At 42.1% G+C, this 26906-nt stretch overlaps 1 protein-coding gene across 10 annotated transcripts in view; it reads left to right on the top strand.

The window, feature by feature from the left end:
* Window positions 1-26906, top strand: part of agrn (agrin) — a 309753-nt gene that overhangs the window by 274870 nt on the left and 7977 nt on the right. For 5 of the 10 annotated variants that reach the window (XM_035947335.2, XM_055013259.1, XM_055013260.1 and 2 more), the window contains 16 exons: window positions 502-616; window positions 2219-2338; window positions 2500-2901; window positions 5086-5278; window positions 7861-8076; window positions 9376-9605; window positions 11189-11323; window positions 13921-14011; window positions 14284-14448; window positions 15060-15171; window positions 18612-18728; window positions 20743-20926; window positions 21760-21847; window positions 22775-22798; window positions 24513-24545; window positions 26455-26679. In XM_035947335.2, coding sequence (XP_035803228.2) covers window positions 502-616; window positions 2219-2338; window positions 2500-2901; window positions 5086-5278; window positions 7861-8076; window positions 9376-9605; window positions 11189-11323; window positions 13921-14011; window positions 14284-14448; window positions 15060-15171; window positions 18612-18728; window positions 20743-20926; window positions 21760-21847; window positions 22775-22798; window positions 24513-24545; window positions 26455-26679 — 2450 coding nt within the window. The remainder of the gene's footprint in view (window positions 1-501; window positions 617-2218; window positions 2339-2499; window positions 2902-5085; window positions 5279-7860; window positions 8077-9375; window positions 9606-11188; window positions 11324-13920; window positions 14012-14283; window positions 14449-15059; window positions 15172-18611; window positions 18729-20742; window positions 20927-21759; window positions 21848-22774; window positions 22799-24512; window positions 24546-26454; window positions 26680-26906) is intronic. The other 5 variants (XM_023268417.3, XM_023268420.3, XM_023268422.3 and 2 more) reach the window with 3 other exon arrangements.

Here is a 26906-nt window from a genome sequence, read left to right on the forward strand (position 1 = left end):
TCAATTAATCCTCCTCCACGTTGACAAGGACAGAATCACGGGGAAACACTGAATTCTCACAAAAAAATGGCTCAATTTTAGGGTAAAACGTTGGCCAAAATTTGGGACTGAAGGCAACTTCAGTATAACCACTGCAATATCATATCTGAATTAAAAAACACCTTAGTCCTGCCTCCTTATGGAGCTCTTCAGGCTGTAACAACATGCACTCGGCAGAAGCATCAAAAGCAAAACCAATCAGAATGTCAGGGTAGCACAGCATTTATCTTGACTCCTCCTGAAAACTTGTCCCTATAATTAATGCCACGGTAGCAGCTAAATGTCAGTTTGTGCACCGACACCCAATGGGTTTCTTTACTGCACCCCAATTTGAGCAGCAGTCTTTCTTCCTCCTTCAGGAATTGGACTCGTTGCTATGATAGTGTGGAGCTCATTACCAGTTTCATTTATCATCTCTTCTCTCTGTCCCTTCCCTCCCCCTGCTCTCTCTCCCTTCATCAGCTCAACGAGTTGTTCAGGAAGTCGGAGGTGCACAAAGATTTTATGAGCGTTCGTGTCCGTAACCTGGCACCCAGCAACTCCATTCTGGCCTTTGTTGAGGCCCACTTCAAACCAGGTGAGAGATTTTTGATGAGAGCAGAAATATATATACTTGTTCCATTTGTCTTTTAACAAGCAAGATGTGTCAAAGAATACCTAACAGATTTAAAAGAAACTTGGAAATAATTCAAGCCCTTGGCCAAAGAAGACCTACTTTTTAAGTAGCCTTTTAAGACCTACTTTTTTAAGTGGCCCAATAAGCCACCATATCACCTTTTAAAGTACATTTCATTTATCATTTATTACTTTTGGACTGCAAGTAAGGCAAATATGAATCCGTCCTAGATTAATTAGTCCCACACAGATCAATTTCTTTAAAGTTTCTGCAAAGTTTTCTTTTTCTTCTCTAAGTTCCAATCTTTACTAAATTCAACATATTTTTAATATTCCACTTTTCAACTTCTAAGCTTGTGTAGATGTGGCCTGCATCACAAAATTTGTTTACAAAGCAGTTGCACAGTAGCAGTCAAGTGGTGACTGCACATAATCATCATGGAAACTTAAATATGAAGTAGGGGGCATAGACCCATTTAAATAACTTTGTGAAACTTTTGACAGTTGATCCTTTTGCAGAATGTTACCAGGATTTCAGTCCTAAAATCATCTGAATGTAGGTTAACAACTTCACTAAACATTTCCACTATTAAAATATCGCATTTAGAGGATTGTGCATCCTTGGCATGTGCTGTCTGAGTGCTTTCTACTTATTTTTTATTTGGCTCATAATATTGTGAAGCACTGAATGTTTTATTTTAAATGCTCTGTTCAGTGCCAACTTAATCTTTTGCTTGCCTGTTTATTTAAAAAAAAGAAAAAAGATAGAACACTACACCATGAGAAGGTTTTTTTCCTCTGATTATACTTTCAGTGAAGTATTTTTTGTTCATCAGAGCCAGGAAAAATAATTTCAATGTTTGTGCCAGTGAGATTGTTGGCTTGTGCTCCTGTACGGTTAAAGTACAGTGTGTGACAATGAGAAAATTAGAAGTGTGCCCAAAAAAATTCAGAAGGGTACAGGAACCTGCTGGCCGCTGTTTTAATATGCTGTCAATCACTGGACAGCTAAAAGGGGATTACTGCGGTTTTCCTAATTTCTAGAAGGTTTGTTTTCATTGCAAAAACAGCTGTAAGCACAGTTCTGACTCATTTCCACCAGTTCTAGGTGCTGAATTTTCATTATTAGGCAAAGTTTTGTAAGAATACATATTAATCTCAAGATTACACGGTTGATTGGCAACAACTAGTCATTTGCACTACTTTTATACTTACCAAACACCAGCCTCCTCCTTCCCTTCCTCTTTTATATTTTTCTCTTTTTTACGAGTATCATTTAGCGTCTTCATATCCTTCACATGGGGCGATGGGTGCAGTTATGAGGTGCTCCTCTATGGCCTGTAAAGCAAACATCTGTGGCGAGCGTTATGAGAGCGATTCATCTGGAAAAAAGCCAGACAAGCTATGGTTGGAGGACAAATGGTCCGTAGAGACGCTCCACCTGTCATCCACATGGCTGTCTGATATATCCATTGTAGCATTAAAGAAGCTTGAGTCCTGTATTTGCTTTGGAGTGCTCCTCTGAGGCTTTGCCCTGAGTGGCTGTACCTCTTGTTTGTTGTAGACACTAGCTACACCGTGGACGACATCGTTGGAGCGCTGCTGAAACAGTTAAAGGCCTCCAAAGACACCAGCATCTCCGTGAAGAAGCCAGAGGACGAGAATATTCGCTTCACCAATTATGGTAATGCAGTGTGGACTTAACAGGAGTGTGTGGGGATTAATAAAGTGAAAGGGGGTTTTAAGTTATTCATGAGGTGATTTATCAAAGGTTTTATGGGTCTTGAATGGGACATCTCAGGACTGCAGGCTCAACATACTCTCTTTTTCTTTTGCCATTTTCAGGCCTGTCCACCATCCCCATCTTCACCACCACCACCATGACAACCACAGAGTCAGTCACCACCGCGGCCCTCTCCACCACCACCACCACCAGGCCTCCGCCAACCTCCCCTTACATCACCCGCCGCCCACCAGGCACGACCCGCAGGCCCTCCAGCAGTAGACGCACCACCACCACCTCAGCGCCGGTCACCACACCACGCCCCACCACTGCCACCGCCACTGCCACTACGACCGTGCCGCCTCCAGCCACCACCATCACTCACGTCAGAGGCAGAACTCACCACAAGCCCCAGAAACCCTGCGACTCCCACCCCTGTCTCCACGGGGGCACCTGCGAGGACGATGGCAACGACTTCAGCTGCAAGTGCCCCGCTGGCCGAGGAGGCTCCGTGTGTGAGAAGGGTGAGTCAGCCAGCGTCTTTTCATTTTCGTCATGTATTGGGAGGTCATTCTATTTGTTCTTACTCTTAAATCAAAAGTTTCAAAGCCCCAGATAGCTCAGCTGACTGAGCGTGCAATCAATAAACAGAGGCTATAGTCCCTGTTGCAGCGGTCATGGATTTGAATCCAGCCCATGGCCATTTACTGCATGTCATTCCCCCAGTCTTCTACCCACGTTTACTGTCTGCACTGTCCTGTATAATAAAGGCAAAAAGACCAAAAAAAAAAAACTTAAAAAAAGTTTCAAAGTCTGAGCTTATTTGAAAAACTCATCTAAGAAAATTAGCTGAAACAAATTTTACCTGTAATTTGGCGTTGCTCTGATTAGCAATTTCAAAGATTTTTTTTCCCCAAAGGCTAACATTTACAGAGATTTTGTGGCACCTAAGGGAGTTTTAGACACTCCATTTTACATTGTGCCAATCATGCCTTTTAACCTGTTGTATAATCACTACTAACCACGTCCTCAACTGCTTTAATGTGTTAATAAAGCAGGAGAAATACACTATTATAATAAAAAGCTTAAATATATAATATAATACAATATCATATCATGTCATATATTATCATTTAAATCATATAATAATAAATAAAACTTAGAGGAAAAATGACATCTATTTATTCTGTCATGCTTTAGTTTTGTGTAATTGTGGTTAGTGCAATGTGATATCTTTAGTGGCAGCGAAGGTTATGACTTTCCGTCCATGCTGTAATATATATATATGTGTAAATTAAATGTAATTATTTTACATATATATATGGAAATTAAATGTGAAGTGGGCACAGATGTGGGTTTATTGGGCCATATAGAGCATACCACAGAAGAGGTACGACTCTAGTCAGTATCAACTGGAGTCACCTGACTTGAATCCAATAGAACTTATTTGGGATATTTTACAGAGAAAGGTGCAACAACACAACCCCTCCAGAAAAGAGCAACTGAAAAAAAATTACGAATGAAAGAACATATGAAATCTGGTGTCCTCCATATCTTTAAAATAAAGGCATGCATATGAAATACTGAATAAATAAAAGATTTAAATCTCAGTAATATCTTTTGTTGTATTGACTTCCTACCGGGGGTTTGTTTTTAATATAACATATGAAAGCTGTTTTTAGTTTTAAATAACAAATATTCTAATGTTCTTCTTATAAATAATGCAATTACTGTAAGGTGATAAGGTGTGAGGTTGCTGGAGCACAGGAGTGTTCTCACTTCTGTTGTATTCTGTGAAGCTCAGTGAGTTAACAGCAATGGAAGCCCAGGACAGAGTGTCAGGTTTATTTTGGATTTCTTAAAAAACTTGATAACAAAGATTTTGAGGTTGAGTCACATACAGCATTCCTCCAGCACTTCAAACTCATCTCAAGTGATTCAAACAGGTTCAGCATCTTCAGAAATGAGCAACCACTGAGCCGTTCACCAAAGAATCTAATCAGCACCACAGAGAAAATCGTGAATCAAGAACTTCTTGAGCAGCACAACTCTTTTGTGTCTTCCCTCTTACCCTACTTTGGGATATTTGGGAGTGAGGAGCAACCTCATGCAGCTGCATCTTATTGACACTAATTGCTTTGATGGGAATTAGCTGGTTAGAATCAGTGTGTGTCTTTAAGTTAGAGTGGCTAAATGAAATCATGCACACACACACACACTCACACACAAACTGCATGTGAGCCTCCTTCAGATCAATCAAGTCATTAGAAAAGAGGGAGCTCATCAGCTGCCATTCTCCTCAGAGAGATGGACAGAAAGACAGATGGAAAGAGAGAAGAGGAGCCCGGGAGAGAAAATGGATGATAATAATCATAATTGTAGAGGGAAAAAAAACAAAGGTTCGCATGCGTGTGTGTGTATATATGTGTGTGTGCGTGTGTGTGTGCGTGTGTGTGTGAGGGAACATGAATGTGTATGACTTGAGAGAGGGTGTAAAACTCCGCTCCTCCTCTTTCTCAGCCTTCTCCTTTTGATAAACTCATCAAGCATTCTGGAAAAAAAACCCATTCCTAAAATAAACTGATAGAAAGGCTTGTTTTTCCATCAAGCGCCAGTGACACACCACCATCGCTCTCACTTAATTATGCACATTACAAAAGCAAATCACATAGTAATGACGGGATTGGCTTGTCTTCATTCTCCCACAGTGATCAAGTACTTCATCCCATCTTTTGGAGGCCAGTCCTACTTGGCCTTCCAAACCATGAGCGCATACCACACAGTCCGCATTGCCATGGAGTTCAGAGCCTCCGAGATGACCGGCCTCCTACTCTACAATGGCCAGGACGGCAAGAAGGACTTCATCTCTCTGGCTTTAGTCAGTGGCAGGATGGAGCTCAGGTGAGTGTCGGCTGGGTTAAGAAGCACAGCAACCTTGTCAGCTATTGATTCTGTTGCTTTTGTTTGATTGAATTTTATGGATGCTTTTATCCTTCCAATCCATCCTTCCCAATGATGAAACTTTAATGATCCCTATGAGGAAACAGGGTCATTGCAGTAGCAGCAGCTGACGGAGGATGTAAATACGAATAAAGCAAGAACGCAGTACTGAAGATAACGAGGCAAATAATTACAGCTGTGCCAGAAAATAAACAGATACAGAAGCTTCATGACAGATTAGAAGGGTACGACTATAAAGGCTTTTAAAAATATGTTCAAATTTGCAAATAAGCTGTTCACATTATCGCATTTACAGGTGGTGGGAGCATATGCACGGAAATGTGTGCAGGTTGTCTAAAATGGGCATTTTGTTATTTTTAATCACATATGTACAAATTTCAGGCTGGATTAAGAAACATGCTGTTTGTATTTACAGATGGAGATCTTTGCCAAAAATGGCAAATAGATGCTTTGAACTGTACATGTACTGAGCAGTGAAGATAAAATTAACATATCATATGTTAATTAACCATCTCTCTAGAATTCATCCAGTGCTCCAACACTCCAACCTTGAAAATATAATTTGCGTACTTATTTTCTTCAGGCTCAAATCCTGTAATTCCCTTTTTTCTGCCATAAACCAACAGTCAGTCTCTCAGGTTTAACTGGTTCAGAACGCAGTAGCTCTGCTTTGTATTGGCTTTGCAGCCAGAATCACGTCACTCATATTCCCTACACTGGCTTCCTGTTTGTTTTAGAATTAATCTTAAAATTTTATTGATCACTTTCACAGTACATCATGGTCTGCTCCAAGCTACATAGCAGAAATGTTGGCCCCAGATTCAATGCGATTCAATTTTATTTATATAGCGACAATTACAGTTTAGATTGTCTCAAGACGCTTTAGAGAACCCAGATGGCCTGAACCCCCAGAGCAAGTCCTAAGGCGACAGTGGCAAGAAAAAAACTCCCTAAGAAACTTCATATGGGGAGACCCATGGAACCAGGAAAACACATAACACACAATTAGCATAAATGCATGATATGAGAAACATAGATGATCCATACAAAGTGATGCATAATGAATACAGAGTGACTGGGGATATACAGAACAGACCAACACTGAAACTGATTCATAGTTTACTGTTATGGTGTACGGCTCTGGCATTAAATATACTACATATGTAGCTGGTAGTAAGATGCAAACAGTGTGTAGATGAGCATATCATGTATAGTAAGGGCGATGCAGAGTAGATTGGTGGAAATGGGCTTCTGGAAGCAGTGGGCTGGAGGAAGGTCAGCAGCAGCATCCCACAGTGGACATGATGGAGACTAAAGCTAGTTGGTGGGAGAACAACCACAGACCTATTTAAAAACAATTACAGGGACTAATGAAGACCAATTTTTAAAAAATGGATATATTGAGTAAGACTCCAGAAATATAGCATCCTACATCTCCCATAATGCCACTCATTGATGTTACTGTCAGACCCTTTTTGTCAGGTAAACACCCACATCTGGTACTCTATCAGCTAGTCATGTAGAGTTTGACTTTAAGTTAGGCCAAGTATCAATTGTCATGTGCAGTAAGTTGATTTTGACGTCAAGTTGGTGTAGTGTCCATTAAAGACATGTAGAAAGGTACAAATAATATATTTTGTAATAATTATCAACAGATTTAGACTGAGGTTGACAGTAACTTTCAGAAAGTCTGTTTAAATTATCAGTTTTGCTGTCAGAATCCTGCAGAAACACCAAGGATGCATCTCTTCTCCCAGAGTGGAATTTTAAAAAGACAGCATCTTCAGAAGAGACAAGAATGGACTAATTACAGATTCTGCACCACACCTGTTTTGTACCTATTATTTCAAACTTCATCTGCTTTTTTAATCTTTTGGGTCTCATATTTCACTCTGACCCCTCAAAGTACTTTCAGTTTCGCCCAACCTGACCAGGTTAGATTTCTCTATTCAGAGTAAAATCAATAGCAAACTAAAGGAGCTCATTAGTCACTTGTGCTTTCAAATACAGCTCTGCCTCAATTCCAGAAATACAGCTGTGAGATTACCACCCACAGCTCTGCAAATCCAAGACATGGGGAGAAGAACTAATTATTTGTGGCAGATAATTGCTCTCAGGTTTGCTACCATATGTGTGGGTGCACATATACTGCAGCTTCTTTCTGTGATGATATGGCCTTTTTCTCAACAAAACCTCATTAGATTAAGGGTTGAATTAAAACGAGGGAGTGAAATACATTTTTAAATGAGTAACTGCTTCATTCCAGTCACATACTGGAGTTTGGAATCCCAAAAGGGAAGTCTTCTTCTTCCTTTCATCCTTCTCTGTCATGTTGACTGTATGAGCAGATTTTTTCTAGTCAGTTAGAGGCGCTCAATGAATAACAAGTATTTTTCGGAAAACAATCTCTGCAGGTGGTGCAGTACACTGGTATGAAGTGTAAGAGTACAGAGGAACAGAATGATTTTTGGATGAAGTGGACTGAGGCTTGGTCTAACATGCTGTATATCAACTGTTCTCAGGTTTAACACAGGTTCAGGCACAGGTACACTGGTCAGCAAAGTTCAGGTGAGTCAGGGCCGCTGGCATCAGCTGGTGGTGACTCGCAATCGCAGAAACGCCATGCTCAGCGTGGACAACGAACCACACATTGAGGGCGAGAGTCCCCGCGGCACAGACGGCCTCAACCTCGACACCCACCTGTTCATTGGAGGAGTGCCTGAGGAAATGAAGCAAGAGTAAGACCTTCTTCCTACACTTACAGTTACACCATTATGATAATAGTCACTGCAGGAAATAAATCAGACAGAAAATGTATCAACTGTGGCTTCTTTTAAATTAAACCTTTTAGTTTACAGCCTTTAACATTGAGTTCAGTGTTCCACTATTTCCAAACAGCACAGTTATTTACAGTAAATCTCGTTTTCATAGTAATTAACCCGTTAGAGAACTTGGAGGGCTGCACATTGGTGCGGTGGTTAGCACTGTTCCCTTGCACCTGGAAGATCCACAGTTCGTGTCACGGCCTGGGCCTGGGATCTTTCTCCATGGAGTTTGCATGTTCTCCCTGTGACCCTGTTCTGCCCAAGTCTGCTGGGCTAGACTCCAGCCCCCTAATGAGGATTAAGGGGTGAATAGATAATGGACTGGACTCCATAGAGGAGGTGGATGAGAGGAGGATGTTGGCAAAGCTCACATCCATCATGGACAATCCCTCTCACCCACTGCATGACACTGTGGGGTCTTTAAGCAGCTCCTTCAGCAGCAGACTGAGACATCCACCCTGCAAGAAAGAGCGCTATCGCAGGTCCTTCATCCCATCTGCTATAAGACTTTACAACATCAGCATCACTGGCTGATGCTAGCATATACTGGACTCATGTCATATCACCCCAGACCATAAAATTAGCACAGCGATTCTTGCACTGCTACATCTTTGCACTTTTTAAACTTATTTTTTCCATTCTCATTTCTCATCCCTGTACATATTGTAAATATTATTACTACTATTTTCTTACTATTGCTATGTTTATTGCTACATAAGCTGCTGTAACAATGAGAATTTCCCCTGGCATGGGGAGAAATAAAGGACTAGCTTATAGATGGAGAACTTGGAGGGAAAAAATAGCTATATATATAGCTATTGATCCCCTGTTTGTGTAATGTGGTAAAGCACGGGTTCATTTACAAATGCACACCATTTCTATTTTTTGGAATTTTTGGAATTCTGTAATAAGTTTACCAGCAATGCTAGACATTTATGCTATACATTTATACATCTACAGTATAATGCATTTAGCATTTTACTGTAAGTTCAGAGTTATTAACCCTGTGAGTGTTTCTAGACATTTTTTGCTTCTGTTAAATTTTTACTCACTGTGGGCTCATTATTTTAAAAAAAAGAGACTCATCATATTATAAATATTTTACTACTTACATTTTAGTTTGTTTTCATGTTTTTTCATGCTCTACTTCATGTAAGAACAGCCTGCTGTATAGCTGAAAATAATAATTGTAGCATTTCTTTCTTTCTTTAGTGTCAGGGAAAGGACAGCAGTGGCCACGGGTCTGGTGGGCTGCATCCGCTTGCTGGATGTCAACAACCGGGTGCTGAACCTGCAGGAGACTGGTGGTGACAGTCTGTATGGCAGTGGAGTGGGTGAATGTGGTAACAACCCCTGCCAGCCAAATCCCTGCAAGAACGCTGCTGCGTGCCAGGTCAAGGAGGCTGAGATGTTCCACTGCAAGTGTAGCAAGGGATTCTGGGGTAAGACGCTCACAACAGAAAGTTTCATCACTACAGTGGTGCAGTTCAGCAGTTTTTCAAATAATCATACTGGGATTTCTGGACAGTCGTGGGACATTGAGAAGGTAATTCCAGTCTAAATACAGAGGAAAAAATAGAAAATACTTCTTATTCGTGTGTAATTTTCAAACTTGTATATTTGTGTGTATGTATATTTCTGTTTTGCCGTCTCTTTGGGGATTCACCGTGGTCATGTCTTACTCACAAATCCTAAGTAAGCTTGACAGCCTAATTTGACAGTGTAACTCGTGCCCCCAGCTGGAGCGCTGCAAGTCATTTTGTAAACACCATCAAATCTGTGTGTCCAACACAGAAATGAGGGATTAAATGTTGACGCAGTATAGGGAACATGAAAACTTCCAACAAATTCTCAGTGATTGGCCTTTGGCCTATCTCTCCTTCCATATCCCTTTCTCCTCTTTTTCTCCCTCCAGCAGATGGCAACTAACAAGCAACTCAGAGAGAATATAGTTAAGAGCAGACATCATCAGGGCCTAGCCAAGCATGTCCCAAGCTGGTTATACTGCAGCAGCCCACTGCAGAAAGTTTCACATAAGAACCAGATTAATTGTCAGAGTTAACTTTTATGCTTGAATAGTCAAGGATTTTATTCTCACATAGGTGTGGAGCAGTGGTTTTGAAAGCCCCTATCTGCCATTTTCTTTGAATTTAAAATGTGCTCAATAAAGTATCATATTACATTGTTGTTGCCTTTCATACAATGCTTTCATATTTGGTTATTATCGAGGAGTTTGAGTATAGATAACCCACTACTCAGGAGAGGCACTGCTTTGATAAAAGTTGTGTTGGCAACATGGTGTAAAATGAATTTTGATAATGAGAACTGGACGCTTGCCTGCAGACTCACATTCTAGTTAATTTTGTCATGATGTCAGTTTGAAAGTGGCTAAGATTGCCTGTCTCGAAGGGAGGGACAGATCACAGAGAGGGAGAAGAAAGAGTAAATGGGTGGGGAGAGTTGTGGTTGGAGGGAGGACATGCCGGGACAGCCAGATGAATGAGAGAGGTGAGAGAGTATTACAGTTAAAAGATGTGAGAGGAGGAAGAGATATGAAAAAAGAGCTGTGGTCGGGAAGAAGTGAGAGCGGTGCATGAAAGAGAGCTTCCAAAAGTGAAAATGAGGAAAACGGTGGAGCCCTGTGAGCTCAGCGGGGATGGGGTCATTAAAGCGCTCTACTCTCCACAGGCTCTGACTGCTAATATAATGACGGGTGAATTCAGATGGTCTGTGGCAGAGGGCAAATCCATCATCCAATAGACACTGGTGATCCTTTCCCACCATCACATTGGCCCCAAAGCATGGCTGCATGGCAGGGAGACTCTCCACTGTTTAATCTGGACGTGTAATATTTCCAAATCCTATTAGAAAATGACCTCTATTACTGAGGAAATCCTCATACTTAACTTCTCTCCCCTTTTTTTGGCTCCCTCATCTCACATGGAATGTACGAGACAGTGGTAGAAAATGTTGCACGCTTCATTGGTGGATTTCTCATGGTGGATATCTGTGTGTTTACGTCCAGGTCCAACATGTGCTGACGTCCATGACCCATGTGAGCCTAACAGGTGCCATCCATCTTCCCAGTGCCAGGCACTGCCCGAGGGAGGCTACAAATGCGAGTGTCCCATGGGACGTGAAGGGAGGCATTGTGAGAAAGGTAATCTGACTAAACATTGTATATAGTGGTGTAACATCATGCTTCATGCTTCAGTTACTGTCCAGAGCAGTTTGGAGTCAGTTGAGTAGACCCTCCTCAGTTTTTCCCCATTTTTCCTCCTTTGCTTTCCGCTCTGTAACATTTCCATCTATCTTGAATTGAAAAGGGAGATCAAATGCAGAAGGGGAGGGTGAGCCTGCAGGGTGCGAGGGGTTGGTAGGGTTTGTGTGTTACAGAACTGAGTTAGATGATTGGCCCCGTCGGGCCATTCACAACCCAGACTTGGCTACGCTTGTTAGTGGGTAAGCAGGAGCCAAGCTGCAACCTTCCTTCAGTCCCTCCCTGCCTATCCACCCACAGGTGTTGTCTTCAAACATGTTTGTTGGTACTTAGTTTCACATCGCAAAACCAGTCCGCTGCTGGGAAAAAGACCAAAGCACGGTTCAGCTGCTTTTGAAGTTCATCATTAGCACTTTTCCCGGTGTCGCATTCTGAAGTCTACTCATGTTATTCCCTCCCTGCCTTTCTAGTTGTTGTCATGTATGTCTGCAGAAGTTGACTTCTGCAACTGCAAATTAAAGAGAATATACTGTCTTGCACAGTTCTAAAGAGAAAGAGAAACATGCACCCTTGTACCCCTGGGAATTTAGAAAAATCAGGTGGGAATAGCCCCCTTCCAAGCCCTGAGTTCCAGTTAGCAGGTGATTAAAATAAATTGAGGTGAACCAAAAATCAATGCCGTGTGAGCGAGAGCGTCTCCCATTTCAAAAGGCTATTTTTTCACAGGAATCAATGAGATGACTAATCGCATCAGTCCTCCCTGCCCACTGTGATTAATGGGAGCGTCAGTCAGCCAGAGTGTCAGCCCCAGACAGGAGCTCACAGATACGGTGGCAGCCAGGCAGACGTCCCCTCTGAGGGCTGCATTGAGAACAGTTAAAAAGACAGGTAGCTTAGAGCCCACTCATCGGGAGCCTGAAGGTGAATTAGTAGTAATATGAAGTGTTTGCATCTGAGTGTGTGTGCACGTTTTGCTGAGCCGTGGTTTCCATTTCATATCTGCCAGAGTTTGTGAGTCCAGCTCACCGATATAATATTCACAGTCAAGGACTTTTCTCAAGGGTGTTCCAGTAGTATTGAATGGCCTACTTTCCTCACTGCCTTAACCCTGTGAAAGTGTAAATCATTACAATTTAGCAATGTAAGTGGGATCCCAAGTAGGATCACTTGGACTTGAGCATTCCATGAAAAACCAACTGCAGGGGGGAGTTTGAATTTCAAGTGTCTCACATTCGCTGACTTCACTATGTGAAGTCAGTGACCACTACAGTGTTTGTGTGTGAATCATAAACAGTGTGAGTTGAACTCTGCTGAAGATCTGATTGATTGTAGCTGGGACCGGGAGCTTTGATCACAGCTGCAAACTTTACTAAAAAGGCAGAATTTGATTTTCAGCTGCTTTAGCATTGCCTTTGCTACATTTATAGGGTTTTTGAAAGGTTTTATTGCAAGTAATAATTAGGTAACATTACTGAAATCTAAATAAAATTAGCCCAATGTTTACATTGACCTTCATGATAGATGAAACCACTCTCTAAGTATTGCTTTTCAGTTGTTTATTTCTCTAATAGTTGAGCAAAGAATGATTGTAAAAGCTTTAACTTGACTCACTTTTTTCAGTTGTCAAGTTCAGTCCCTCCATCTTGTGGTCAGATGGTTTTTCCTGGTCACTTTGCTCCTTCTAATGCTTTGACCTCTACTGACTTATTGATCCCTGTGCTTTCAGTGCGAGCCATGGGTGAAAAAGAACTGTTTTGTAAGAAACTACACTCTGAGCAGCTCTGGTACTCTAGTTTAGTGCACAATTCCTTGTTATGTGTGCAGGACTATTTTTCCCTCTCCTCCATAGTGCGTGCCATCATCATTAGCAGTCTTGTGCACAATAACTAATTAGCTTTCTCATCTCCGTCTGCCTTTTCCATCCTGACTCGACTCAGCTAATCCCAGCCAATTATGAATAAAGGCTTTCTAGCCGGCTACATAGATAGGTATGTGTGTTAGCTTTGTGTGTGTGTACATGTGCGTAAGCGTCTCATGTAACACATGCCTCTGAATGATGGTAGTTTTGCAAACAACACCATAAACACATACCCCCGGGTGACACTTGAGTGATTTTTAATGTCAAGCCACTTGTTAGAAGGATGGCACAGTGCCTGTCCTAATCACTCCAGACAGCCAGAAACAGGACAGCCAGACATAGACCCGTCGCAAAGAGATGAATTTGTGAAAAGGCCTGCCAAAATACAATGGCTGCATTATTTCATAGGTCCCGGCTGTGGTGTTAAACTCCACATGTCTCCGAAGGTTTTTTGTTATACAGTGGCGGGCTGTGTAATCAGTCTGACGTAAGGGTTTCTGGATCTTTTTTGTTTGAATTTCTGTCAAGAGAAAGTCTTAATCCCAAAGGCTATAAAAACACAAATCCATCTCTTTCCATAATGCTGACAGGTCCCTTGAAGACGCACTGACTATCCCTGAATTTCAATTCTGTCTGCAACAAGGACCTGAGGTTGAATATAGTCTCTTTGTTTTTCCAGTGGCTGAGAGGAGAGGGTCTTACATGCCACTATTCAATGGAGACTCCTACCTGGAGCTGAAGGGTCTCCATCTCTACGGGCACGATCTGCGGTAAGTCCCATGTCTCAGTGTGAAACTCACACAGTGAAGCCCTATATGTATTACTGAACACTGGATATCTTGTCGGTTTCATAGCCTGAGCTTGTTCTGTGCCTAAGGCAGAACTGCCCTCCGTAAGCCTGAACTGAATTGACAATGAGAGTTACACAAATAATGTTATCCAGACCTAAGCATGTAGAATATATGGTACCTCTGAGTACAGATAGCCGTGTTTCACTCAATTTTGCATTTGTTTATTGGTTGTGCTTGTTCTACATCTTCAGTCAAAAGGTCAGCATGACAGTGGTTCTCATGGCCAATGACTCCAATGGTGTGATCTTCTATAACGGTCAAAAATCGGACGGAAAAGGAGACTTCATCTCTCTGTCTCTCAATGACGGAATCCTGGAGTTTCGCTACGACTTGGGAAAGGGGTCAGCCATCATCAGGTTCGTCTGAATCACCAGATGTAGTCTGAGAAGGTTGCTACTGACTGTGCTTGTGATGCAGCTCTAACCTCCCCTTCAACTACCTGTGCGTTACTGTTTTCAAAAATACCCTTGACTTCAGAAAAAACAACAGTAACAACCTCCTGCTACACTTAAAGTTTAACGTTTTGCAGAATATTTGCATCATGCAGTCAGGCAGCTCTGCTAGTTGTATTTGGGTAAATTAGCCATTTTAATGACAGTTCTTGCCTCCCTGCATGCAAATGTTGCACCAAAGCGATTCCCCTGTCACTGTGATTATGAATGGTTTACAGAAGGCCAAGCAGCCCAGAGTGTTTTTCCTCATATAACAGAATGATAATGAGGTGCAGTCAGATCATTCTGTGCTGCCAAATGGTATGACCATGGGAGACTACCAATATTTGATATTTTATATTCTTATAATCCATACGAAGAAGACATGAAGCAACATACAAGGTGCTGTAATCCCATAAAGGATCATGCATTATACATTAAACACAGCAAGGTTTTGCATTCCTCTGTTATGTAGCAACAATCAAGTCAGTTTTTCCTAGCATGTGACAGTGTGTGTGTTTGTATGTGCGATTCAGGAGTAAGGAGGCAATCCAGCTGAACGTGTGGAATACCATCAACCTGGAGCGCTCCAACCGCAAAGGAGAGATCATGGTGAACAAGAAGGATCCGGTCCGAGGAGAGGCACCAGTAAGAAACAGCAAGCTAACGTACTCCTGCTCATGGTTATCTTCCTTTCAGCATGAAGGGCTGATGGGCCTATGCTATGATGCTATGCTTCTCCTTGCTTCTGCCCATATATACTCATCTGTGTGCTCGTATCCCATCAATGCCACTTCGGGCTCCTATTTGGCCTTATGAAGATAATCCAATCCCATACTAATTCAGGCACAGTTGGATCAGCAGTTTTCACCTCTGTGCTGAGGTTTTCCACAGCTTCATACCCTGTGATTTGCTGGCTTGTTTTGACTCTGTCAGGGTGGGAGGGAAAGCTTCAGATGGAGAGGGCCAGTTTGACAAGCTGTCCTAATTTTATAATTCCACTTTTTTGCAAAACTCTCAGCCTTGACACACAGAAATGAAAACAACCTTTACTGCTGGTATACATTTAATTTTATGAATTCAGCCTTTGAGGAGGAGTCTGGGGAGGTGGAGGCAGATGAGAGAGACAGCAGCAGCGAGGAGAGTGTAATGAAACTCTTAAGCCCAACGCCTAGACCAATAAAGCAGGTACATGCTTCTAAATGAAGGTGATCTAACAGTTTGATAAGTCTGTAAGTCATCCAATTATATTAAACAGTGTAATTTGTGATTATGAACATGAACTCTGTCAACTCCATCATCTTCCTTTAAGACGCAACCCTTTTTTTTCTCCCCTCATTGCTCAGTCCTTCCCCTGCTGCCTCCCATCGTCCGTATGGTAATTGTGTTTTAGTCTAGCAACAGAAGCAGAAAATCTTATTAAAGAAAAAGAAGAGGGGGAAACGTGAAGATGGATGTCGGGCTGGGAGGACGCAAAGGATGAGCTGAGACTAGTTATGGAGCTCCATGCAGAGAGCCTATCCAGTGTGGCTGTCAGCTAATTCTCTCCTACTTCAGCGTTAAGAGCCAGGAGGGAGTTACAGAATGGTTTGCCTAGAGCAACCCATACCTTGTCAAAGATGGTCACACACAGGAACATATACGTATGGATGCATATAGCAAGCTGAGACTGATCATCATATCAAAGACTGCTCAGGCTGAGCTTAATGAGGTACAAACTTTCAAAGGCACATATATAAGTACAGGAGAAATAAAACATCTACTTTACCTCTTATTGTGAATGGCAGTAGTCTGTAAATGAGGTTGGGTTAAGTGGCACTATTCACAGTCTCTCATCCATGAAGTTTTTTTTCTTTTCATCTTTTCTCAATCGCACCATCTGCTTCATGCATGGCCTTCTTAGACTCGCTGTCTTATTTGCATTCACTCTTGTAAGCAAACACTTGCACTGTTTTGTGGTATGAGTACAGTATAAGGTGCATTCTCTACATGTCTTATATTCTTATTTAATGTACCTAATGTGCCACTTCTCTGTGCCACACAGCAGCTGTTTTTAATGCTCTTACGTACGGTATGCATGAGTGAGTACATGAGCTTATATGTGACAGTGTGTGGATGGTGAGCTTTTGCACTTGTCTAGCTCTGCATGCCTCTTTGTGCACAGACACTTACTAGTCTTCCCCTAATAACTCTCTTCCTCCCTATTTTCTTTCCTTCTCTATGATGTGCTGTCTGGAAATAAGAAATCACGCAAGGTAATGAGACAAGTCCCAGTCACACCTTTGCCTGTATTTCATTTGAGCCGTTCACTACGTCCTCTCACTCCCATCTCTCCATGCAACAACAGCACAGAAATAAAAGCTACTTCTGCAGAGCTGTGAGCAGCTTTAAAGGGGCCAGTTCTGTAGAAAAACTTTGCCATTTCATAAGCTCATACACGCACACACAGCACAGAAGAAGAGATGCTCTTAAAGAACACGGTTTGGCTTTCACCTCGGTCCATCTGCTGTGGGGGTGGAAGGGGGTGGCAGGGTGGGAGGGAAGAAGGAAAAGAGGCAGTCATCTTAGTGACGACCATTGTTTTTAGCAACAAAGAAACGTCTTCATTAGTCCAGCGTAGGCGGCGATATTACGCCAATGCCGCGTGCCTGTCGGAAAGTGAGAGCGAAGACACGGGAGGCGAGGAGGATATATACCGTAGGAGACAGTGAGGTGCTAAGCCAAGCCAGGCTGTTCTTTTGTCATCTGCTCTCACTTCTTTTGCACACAAGAACAGTCCTCCATAACATCATGAAGTTTGTCACTCTTTCACCCACTCAGTCATTCATGACAACATAAACAAGACTTACTGAACATCCCAGAGCAAGAGTCACTCCATAGTCCTCTTTGACCAGGGGCAGATTGTTGCCTGTTTGAGATGAAACACAACCTGATCTACCATTTCACCGCATGAAATTTCACTCTAGAGTCATACGAAAGTGGCTTTACATATACAGATAGCAAGTACCACCTTTAGAAAGCGTCTTCAACAAGATGAAAAACCAGAGGAGCGGGTTCAGTATTCATCTGTAACTTGATCTGCAGAGTAGGTGAGTGTTGGGGAGCAGTAATGTCGTACAGTTGGTGACAACTGTTGGCAAAGCCTAGAGGCTCCAGCCACGGCTGGGTCCAGCAGCTTTGGCCAAAGTCCCTGCCCTGTCTCTGTTGGAAGCAGCTCAAGGTGCAGTGACACAACCCCAGGCTCCAGCCAAGCACCGCTGCCTCCTGCACTCCAAATCTCATCCTAAATAAAAGCCGAATCGACGCCAGCTTGCCTGCACAAAGTCTGTTTATTTGGCTTCTTCCATCATTTTTCCAGCAATTAACTCCACTTTACCCCTCTGGCAATTACTGCCCTACATAAAATAAAGATCATTAATTCTTTCTTTCTGAAGTGGGCCGGCTCTTCCATGCAAAAGTAGGAAGCGGCACCTTGCTAGTGCAAAGCAATTGTCCCAAAGGTTTGGTGGAAAGAATCGAATTTCATAGCCATCTGCTGCGCAAATGAATTGCAATTAATGTGCCTCCACACTCAACTGTTTGAAAGGTCGGTGCTTATAATCAGCCATTCATTAGAGATGTCTGTACAGAACCATCCATATCTCAAGTCCAGCCTGCTCCTGATTTTCCTTTGTAGTCTCTTTTTATGTCATACAGATAGAGGATAATTGACCACTCTCTCTGAGAGACACAGAAATCAATTATATTGTAATGTATCAAGTGTATTGGCCTAAGGCAAGGAAGTACAGTTAAACCCTCTGCTGGGTACAATATGGATAAATCCTTTCTTTTTTTTTTAATGGGACAATCTATGTGACTGTGGCATGACTGTGGTCTGCAACTTATACATGTGATTTAACTTATGGCTCCCTGGACACAAACACATAACTCCATTCACTATAGTAAAACCATAAACCATTATGTCCTCAGGAGAATACTCCAGAGACAGATTGAAGATGGGGTCTGGAAAAGATTTTAAAGATATATGTGTGGCTTTTTTCACAGCTCTGGCTCCCCAGCTGAACTCTGTTTGTGTCTTGTCTCACCAGAACATGCACGTAGATCTTAACCTGAAAGAGTCTCTTTTTGTCGGCGGAGCTCCTGATTACAGCCGACTAGCAAGAGTGGCTGCTCTCACAGAGGGCTTCAAGGGAACAATCCAAAAGGTAAATGTTTACAAGCTTTTATTTCTTAAAGGAATATTTAGTCATTAGCTGTGTGTGTGGAGTCTAGATGTTATTTTAACAACTTTGGGCCCTTGTGTCCTGAGACATACAGCGGCAAAGTCAAGTGATAAGTTACTAGCTGTCCAGCTGTCATACTACAGACCCTCATATTAGTCGTTTTCCATTATAAGCTCACACTGTGACAGGCAGTGACTCTGCTCATTAGGATTAGCATGCACTAATAATAGAATGCGCGTTTTGAAGTCCCTCCCTTTTGCTATTCTCAGATCTTTCCCTGACAGCTTTCCAGTTTTTTCTCCACTTTCCAGTAAAAAGCTCATCTCTGAGTGCCAAAAATATCTCAGTAGAACAAAGGCAGGATGTTTCTGTTTGCAAAAACTTGTCATTAGTTCTCCGCTACAAACTTTCCCTTGACACTTTTGAGCAAATCAAAAGCTAAATGTGGTGTTTGTCTTCCTTGGCCTTAGGGAATAGTTAATTATGAAGAAGACGGTATGTATTCTCAGTTTGATGTACTGTTTTAACATGTGTGTTGTATCAACACCTACTTTCTGAGCTTCTTTATTGTGTGATGAAAGTGTGGAATTTATCTTTAGAGGAACGTGTTAAACTGAATCTATTGCATTGGTGCATGCACTTTTTTGTTCTGAGGATGTGTTGCAATAATTAGGGTTTAACGATTGTTAAGCTGAAAACACAAATCCCTTTAATTGGATGCTTTTCTTTAAATAACAGACAAGAATGGTAACAAGTAATAATCTTCAAGAGTTTTGGTAAGAGAGAAAAATTTAATCAGATGATTGAACGACGATAATTAAACAGAGGTAACAGACATGAAGCCAAGACGAGGATTATACTGTCAAAGTAACCCCCAAAGAAAGGTCACTTAAAGTATTACATAAATGCAGGTCTATCTATGAAAAGTGTTCATGAGATTATATTGTTTTAATGCCGGATTTTGCCGGCGAGTTGTGATGAACTACTTTAAAACAAGGCGTTCTAATTGAGCTTCAAGGAATTTTGTTTTTACAGGACAAATATTTTGTCTGTAATGTTATCCTTGCTAGAGTACATAGCATTAGCAAAAGCTATGTTTCAAAAAATGTCTGTGTACGTGCATAGCAGAAAAGCTGAGGTTTTGAGTCTAAAGCCCTTAACCCTCTCACCTCTGAACAGTTTTAGTGTGTCCCTCACTCCTGTCACATTTTTATTCGCTGTGGTTCATTTTTCACTACAATATAAAGTCCTGCCTCTCTATGGAAACAACAAAACCATGAAGAAGGAGAGAGAACTTAAACATGCTTTATGCAGTATGAAGCAGTTATAAGGCCATAAACCATCAAAACAAAGAAAAACTAAAGTTGAATTTGTTTATTTATTTTACATTTTATTTTATTTTAAATGGAATCAACATGTAAAACATTTCTCCAATGACCCATAAGTGTTATTAATACAGCAAAAAATGGTTGCTCCATATGTTACAGATTGTTCTAGATTTGAGTGATTTTTTTTGTGACATTTTGGATTTCAGTGGGTTATCAAGAAATACTTCAGGATGTTTTTTTTCCAAAATTTGCTTATTTAATAACAAACATTTGACTTTACACAGAAATAATAGTTTTTTGGGGCTTTATAGAGATCCTCCAGTCATTCAGTATTGTACTGCAAGACTCTAAAGAGACAAATTAAAACCAGAAGGGAAAAATCATAAAAGCAGAGGCTGAGATATCCCAACTTTTTTCCCCAGTATGAGTCAAAAAGTCTTATTCTGTGATACATTTCACATATTACAACCAATACCATTCTTGTAAGATCATCACTGTTTTGTTTTTATTTCATGTCAATGTTTCCCTTTTTGCATCTTTTTGTTATGTAAATCTGTCGAAGCCCAGGCAGAGATAACGCCTGATGACATGAATTTTAAACTAACTTTTAGCGTATGCACAAAACCATTGAAGTGCTCCTTTTTTAACTCTGTGTTTCTTGCCTCCAGATCATTCTGATGGGTACACCCATCCTCAGGGAGGAGAACGCCTTGCGCTCCAGCAACGTAGCCATGTTCCAGGACCACCCCTGTTCCCAGGAGCCCTGCCACAATGGTGGCCGATGCAACCCCCAGCTGGACACCTATGAGTGTGTCTGCCTCAACGGTTTCTCAGGGGGACACTGTCAGAACAGTGAGTAATCCAGCTTTTGTCAGTGTCTATCCTTACAGACATATTCCATTTGTCTTTATCATAATGTGAGTCAATGAACCACAGAAAATCTCTGTGCTTAAGCACATTTCCTACCCCAATTTTGAGCATCAGTGTGATTGGCCTTTGTGTCAGCCCATGGCTAACAATACTCAGTAGGTTGAGATCACCTTATCATGGCAGCGTGCAGTCGCAATGAATCATTGTAACTGTACAAATTGTTCTATTTTCTCATCCAAGACTATCAGGTTTTGCTCTAAGAGGACACGTAGCATTTTGGCTGCTTTAAAGCATACTATGAGTGGGACTGAAATCTGCGATGCTTCATGTAACACAGCTTTTTCTTGGCTTGCCTGAATATCAGGTAAAATACGAGCCAGATTTTTCACTGCTTATAAGACCTTTATTTCCATTGTGTTCTGTCTGTACCAAAGATAATAATGCCAGTATTAGACACGTGATGTCTCTTTTATGTCAGTGCCATTATGTATTGATTTCAAACTAATGCGGCAGAGTTATGAAAATGATGAAATGTGTCAACGGAATATTCATTAAAGCATTGCACATCCCTTTCATCATCTTCATGCTACTCTGCCAGACATATACCCACTCTGGCCCGATCTGTCTTACACACTCTGTCACTGCTTTCGCCATTAACCGTGTGCGTGTGGTCGGCCGAGCCTTTCACGTTAATTAGAAACTACTCCCCCCTACCACATTTGCTCACAATCCAGTGCTTTAAGCTCTGATAACCCAACCCTCATTCCTATCGATTCGTGTGATCTCATCTTCTCACCCCTCCATGTCCTTCACAGCCATCTACGAGAAGTCTGCAGGAGAGACCGAGGCCGTCGCCTTTGACGGACGGACGTTCATTGAGTACCACAACGCTGTTACAAAGAGGTAAGGAAGAGGACAAGAGGAACATCGTCATCTATTCAGCTACATCTTCCATCTCCATTGTAATGGCTATTAGCCAAATAACCCCTCTGTCTATCCATATCGTCCCTTGGTAAGCTGTGATGACAGTGTTGATGATATCATCAGTGCTTGGGCTTCAGGGGTGAACTAGACGCTTGGCTAATAGCTCATCCCCCCCCCCCCGTCTATGGCAGTTGTGCTTCGCTTTTGACAGGATTTCATTAATTAGCGAGACAGTTAACAATCACAGTGTTGCCCTGAGCACACTCAGTTCACTTTGTGGTCTACAGCTTAGTTCACACAGGAGCCGGACAATAAGCACACACACAGGACTGAACTTCTCGGTGTGAAAATGTCTATTTTTTATCAAACGAGCATCCAAAGAAGTGTCGCCTGCAATTTTTAACACCCTGTAAAGGTAAAAAAAAAAAAAAAAGGAAGAAAAAAAAAGCTGATGACGTGAGCAGGTAAGAAATCCTCTCCCTTTCGGCAGCTGATGAGACATTTTTACTCTTCCATCCATCTACAAGGCTGGCAAGAGTGTGCCTCCAGGTTGGCATAAACAAAATGTTTATGTGATGAACCTGAAAAGACGTCAAGCATACGGCTGTATATCTTCATCTCACAGCTCTTCACACAAACACTCAGAGGTGTGAAAACCGGGCCACAGCCTGCAGATCACCACACTCCCATGGAGACGCACAACTCACACTCACTCAGAAACAACTGGCTAGAGAATTCTGTCTGATGTGTCTTTGTCTTTGTGTGCATCTCTGCTGTTTGTGCATGGTGTCAGTGTCCAAGTTGCTTTTTCTTTCTCCTGTCCTTCAATTTGACCTCCCTTGTCGTTGTCCACACGTGTCTTTGTCTCACATGAATGTCCTTCACTGTCTTTCCTTTTCACTCAAGCCAACTGACCAATGAGATCCCAGAGTAAGTAGACTTTAAGACTGGGTGTTCCTCAGGTTTCAAGTCAAGCCCAACTAACAGCACCAAAAAAATCCATGTTTGATAGTTAACCCAAGTAAAAAGATTAAAGTACATTCAGTTTCTGCACAAAAATCATCTTTACTGTTTAAGACAGATTTCATATTCAAGCTACATATCATATTTTAATTTAACAGAATCCTTTATTTTAAAATACATTTCGCAGTGTCATTAGATACTTTCTTTTTTTCCAATGCAAATGAAAGCATGGATGTGTGCATGATAAGCATTGTGCTCAGCCCTCAGAGAAAAATTGCTGTACTCAGAATGTGCAATATTTTATGCATGGTTGTAAGTCATTCACAAACAAAATGAATTGCCATGCACTTTATGCTGAATGGCATTAAGCGTTGAATGCAGGAAATGAATGAGGCCCCTCAAAAACTGCAAGAGGATATACTAAATACCCCTTAACCTAGTTTCTGGTGCCTGTGGAATTTCTGCTTGGGAAGACCCTCGGTCATGACTTAGTTATTAAGGGTTTTTCTTCCTCCTCATTAGCTCGGTAAGTAACCTCTTTTTAAAAAGTCCCACAAAGCGGCCAAGCAGAATTCAGCTCAAATTAAGCCGACTGGATTCAGCCCAGAGTTCCAAACCATGCCAGGGCTTCTGTCATTTCATTTTTGCCAGATCTCTAACTGTAATTGTGAATAATTACAAAGTCGGCTGTACAGAAAGGCTGTGACATGTTAATCACAGATTTGTCTCCCTTTGTAGATTAGACCTCCAATTGAGATCTCTCTGCAGTGTGTAGCCATGGGCATCAATCTCACTTAGCAGGAGGGGACAGTGGTCCTTGGAGCCAGACTGTCAAAAGTTTAATGGATGTCACATTCACTAAGAGCCACAATGAGCATGAATCTGAGCAAACCAGACCCTCGGTGCAGTATTCTGAAGGCACGCCAATCAATTCAGCTTGATTTGATTGTGTAAAGGAAATGAATAAATGCCTTCAGAGGTCATTAAGTGCTCGTATGGCCAAAAGGTCAAACTCTCACTTTGGGTCCCAGCCTGTTACTATTTACAGCACCCTTTGATCACTACTCCTTCACCTCTCTGCCCGTATCTGAGATCTCTGGTCGATTCGCTCAAGCCCCATTATTTCAGTGACAAATCATTATGTGGCCATGACTTTCAACTGATACGGAGCTTGACCCCATTTTTTGACAATTGCCCAATTTTTCTCATTCATTGCTTTCATCTCTAGACAGAGGGTAATTGCTGCAGTACTGTAGCGTGCAGCACTATAAATATAAAGGAGTTGTTCAATAATTGGACGCTGACTAATAGCAGACTCGTACCGGTGTGCACACTGACCATGAATGTACTTAATCTTTTAAAAAATGCTTGATCCAAGGCATTTTGCCGCATTAGTCCTCCACCTCGATCCGAGTGGTTCCCCTGAGAACCTCCTTTTATGGTTGTGGTGTTATCAAGGCTAAGCTACACACTTCCTATGATCACACAACAGTTGTTATCGACTCTTGACAAAGTCGATATTGTAGTAGAGCAGATAAGCGAGTGCTTTTTGCAGCTCCAAGTCGAAACTAGTTTGTGAGTTACCCAATGGGCTCACAACATCCTTCCTCCCTTCTCTTTTTCCTTGTGGCCCCTTGCGCTCACACTGCATGCCGTTGACTTTCTCCCCTGCTCCCTTAAGTCCCGAGTCTCTGGAGAACCCATCTGACCAGAGGTGAGTCTCTTAACGCTTTCGAAACTTTGGTACCGTGTGCTTTCGTAGTGCCTCCTGATTCCTCCTTTCCTCTCCAGACAACCCCTCCTTGACCTCTCACAGGGCTAAATCCTCCTCCGCTGAGGCATCATTGTTGCCATTAGTGCGATAGAGTTACCAACAGGAATCACAAAGAGCCTCTGCATGTGCTTCAATTAATTCTGAAGTTCAGAGCTCTGATAACAGCAGCACAAAACCAAGCAGAGCTGTAGCCTAGTTGCAATAGCTGTTCTGCCTCATGGCTTTTTATTATTCTAACCACTACTGCCACCTAGAGTTGAAACCGAGGTCCACATGCTGAGCGGCCTTCTCGGGATTTGAATGTAAGAAACAGATAAAACCCCTTTATTTTCAAAAAGAAACGCCATCACACTAGAAATCTATGAAGTCAGTGGTGTGTATGAGATTTAGAACACTGTGAGTTGACTTTGTTTTATTCATGATATATTCAGCACTTTTAATAACCTTGACCTTATCACTGACAAGCCGCTCCAATGGAGATTTATTGGGCCCTGTAAGCTCTTTGAGGGTTTGCCAGGAGAGGGTTCATTGAGCTGTATTTCTGTTTAGTTTTTTTTTTTCTCCCCTGGGAGAAAAAAAATTCTGATGCTCCAAAATCTTTTTTTTTGTGTGTGTTCCTGTTTACCTCAGCGTTTTCAGTTAATCAACGGGGTCAAAGTTTCTAACCTGAGCATGTTTTTCAAAAAGAAAACCAAATTTGATTCTGGAGTGTTCTCTGATTTTGCTGAGGTGAAACAACATTACTGTTGGCCTGAGCTGTCAAAGTTGTCTTGCCTCCACAGTTAAATATCATGTTACTGCTTTTTTTATGCTTGCCTATTATTTAATAGAAAATTCTCATAGAAAATGAAAAAAATCTCCTGCAGATTAAGAAGTGCTGCTCTCTGTTTCTCGTTATCCCCTCCCATATCCTGTCCTGTTTGTACTCCCATGTGCTTCCCTGTTTACTATGCTGACTCCTTTGTCTTGTCGTCTGCCTTGTCTAATCTCTGTCTCCAGCTCTGTGCTGCTGTTGTGTTTTTTATTTCATCGATGTGTCACTGAGTTTTTGTTGTACGTGTCCTCACCTTGTGCTTGTGTTTAAATACCCTTTGAACAAGGTGTAAGTACTTCCATTTGGCAGATGTGCAGACAATTTTACAGAAACTGATGAATGAAAATTGATGGTATGATTGTCTGGATGCCCGCTGTGTCTCTGCTGGACTCACAAAGCACTTTCGTAAGTGTGTTTGTATGCAGGAATAGGTGAGATGCTGTTCTTGTGTGCTCACACATACAACAGAGGCACGTCGCTGCTGTGTGTTCCTTTCTCACTCAGTAGTGACAGTGGCGTACAGTCTTACACCACTGTCACTCTTTTAAGGATGGGGGAATGTCTCCTAGTTTCTGCATCCAAATCACCCCTGCAGCTGTAGCAGTCAAGAGACGGGAGGTCAAACAGCTGCCTAAAAAGCACACACACAGAAACACACAGAGAAACACAAGAAGCACTGAGCAGCAGTGCAGTTCAGGCTCAGTAGGATGTAGGAAAGCTAATAGCAAAACAGCCCCATGCTTCACCTAAACTCAGTCTGCATCCTGATTTTCCTTAAAAACCATTCTGTTCGTATGAGGCCACAGAGCCTGAGCTACACAGCTTTCTGCCTAAATGTGTAAGCAAACTGAACCACATGTCATCCTTGAATCATGGGTAATGTACCTTTGAGACAGCAGCCGAGGTCCCTCCCTTCCTATATGGAACTACAAATAACACAACCGTCACTGAGCTACATCAGCTGCCATGAAGATTAGAACTCTTTTTTTGATGCATCAGACCAAGAACTAACTAATGTATTTTCTGCTCTCCTAGTGAGAAGGCTCTGCTGGTGAACAAATTTGAGCTGAGCATCCGGACCGAGGCGACCCAGGGCCTGGTGCTGTGGAGCGGGAAGGGCATAGAGCGCTCAGACTACATCGCACTGGCTATCGTGGATGGACACGTCCAAATGACGTACGACTTGGGCTCCAAGCCCGTGGTGCTGCGCTCCTCGGTGCGCGTCGACACTAACCGCTGGATACGCATCAAGGCCAGCAGGTAAAAAAGGAGACGGCAGGTAGCTGGGGATCAGCACGAAAAGCTTTTACAGTTAGACCAGGATTAGCCTTAATCCATATTGTATTTGTGTTGCTACTAACTGGGTGATCTCTTGCATGAATCCTCTGCTATGCAGTGATCCCTAGCACAGAGATGATTTTGATTAGTTTCAGATTAAGGTTATTTTCATGCATGAGTATGACGCAATACACATCGAATTGCTTCGG

The sequence above is a fragment of the Amphiprion ocellaris genome, chromosome 8 (genome assembly GCF_022539595.1).
Source record: "Amphiprion ocellaris isolate individual 3 ecotype Okinawa chromosome 8, ASM2253959v1, whole genome shotgun sequence".
NCBI classification, from domain to species: Eukaryota; Metazoa; Chordata; class Actinopteri; family Pomacentridae; genus Amphiprion; species Amphiprion ocellaris.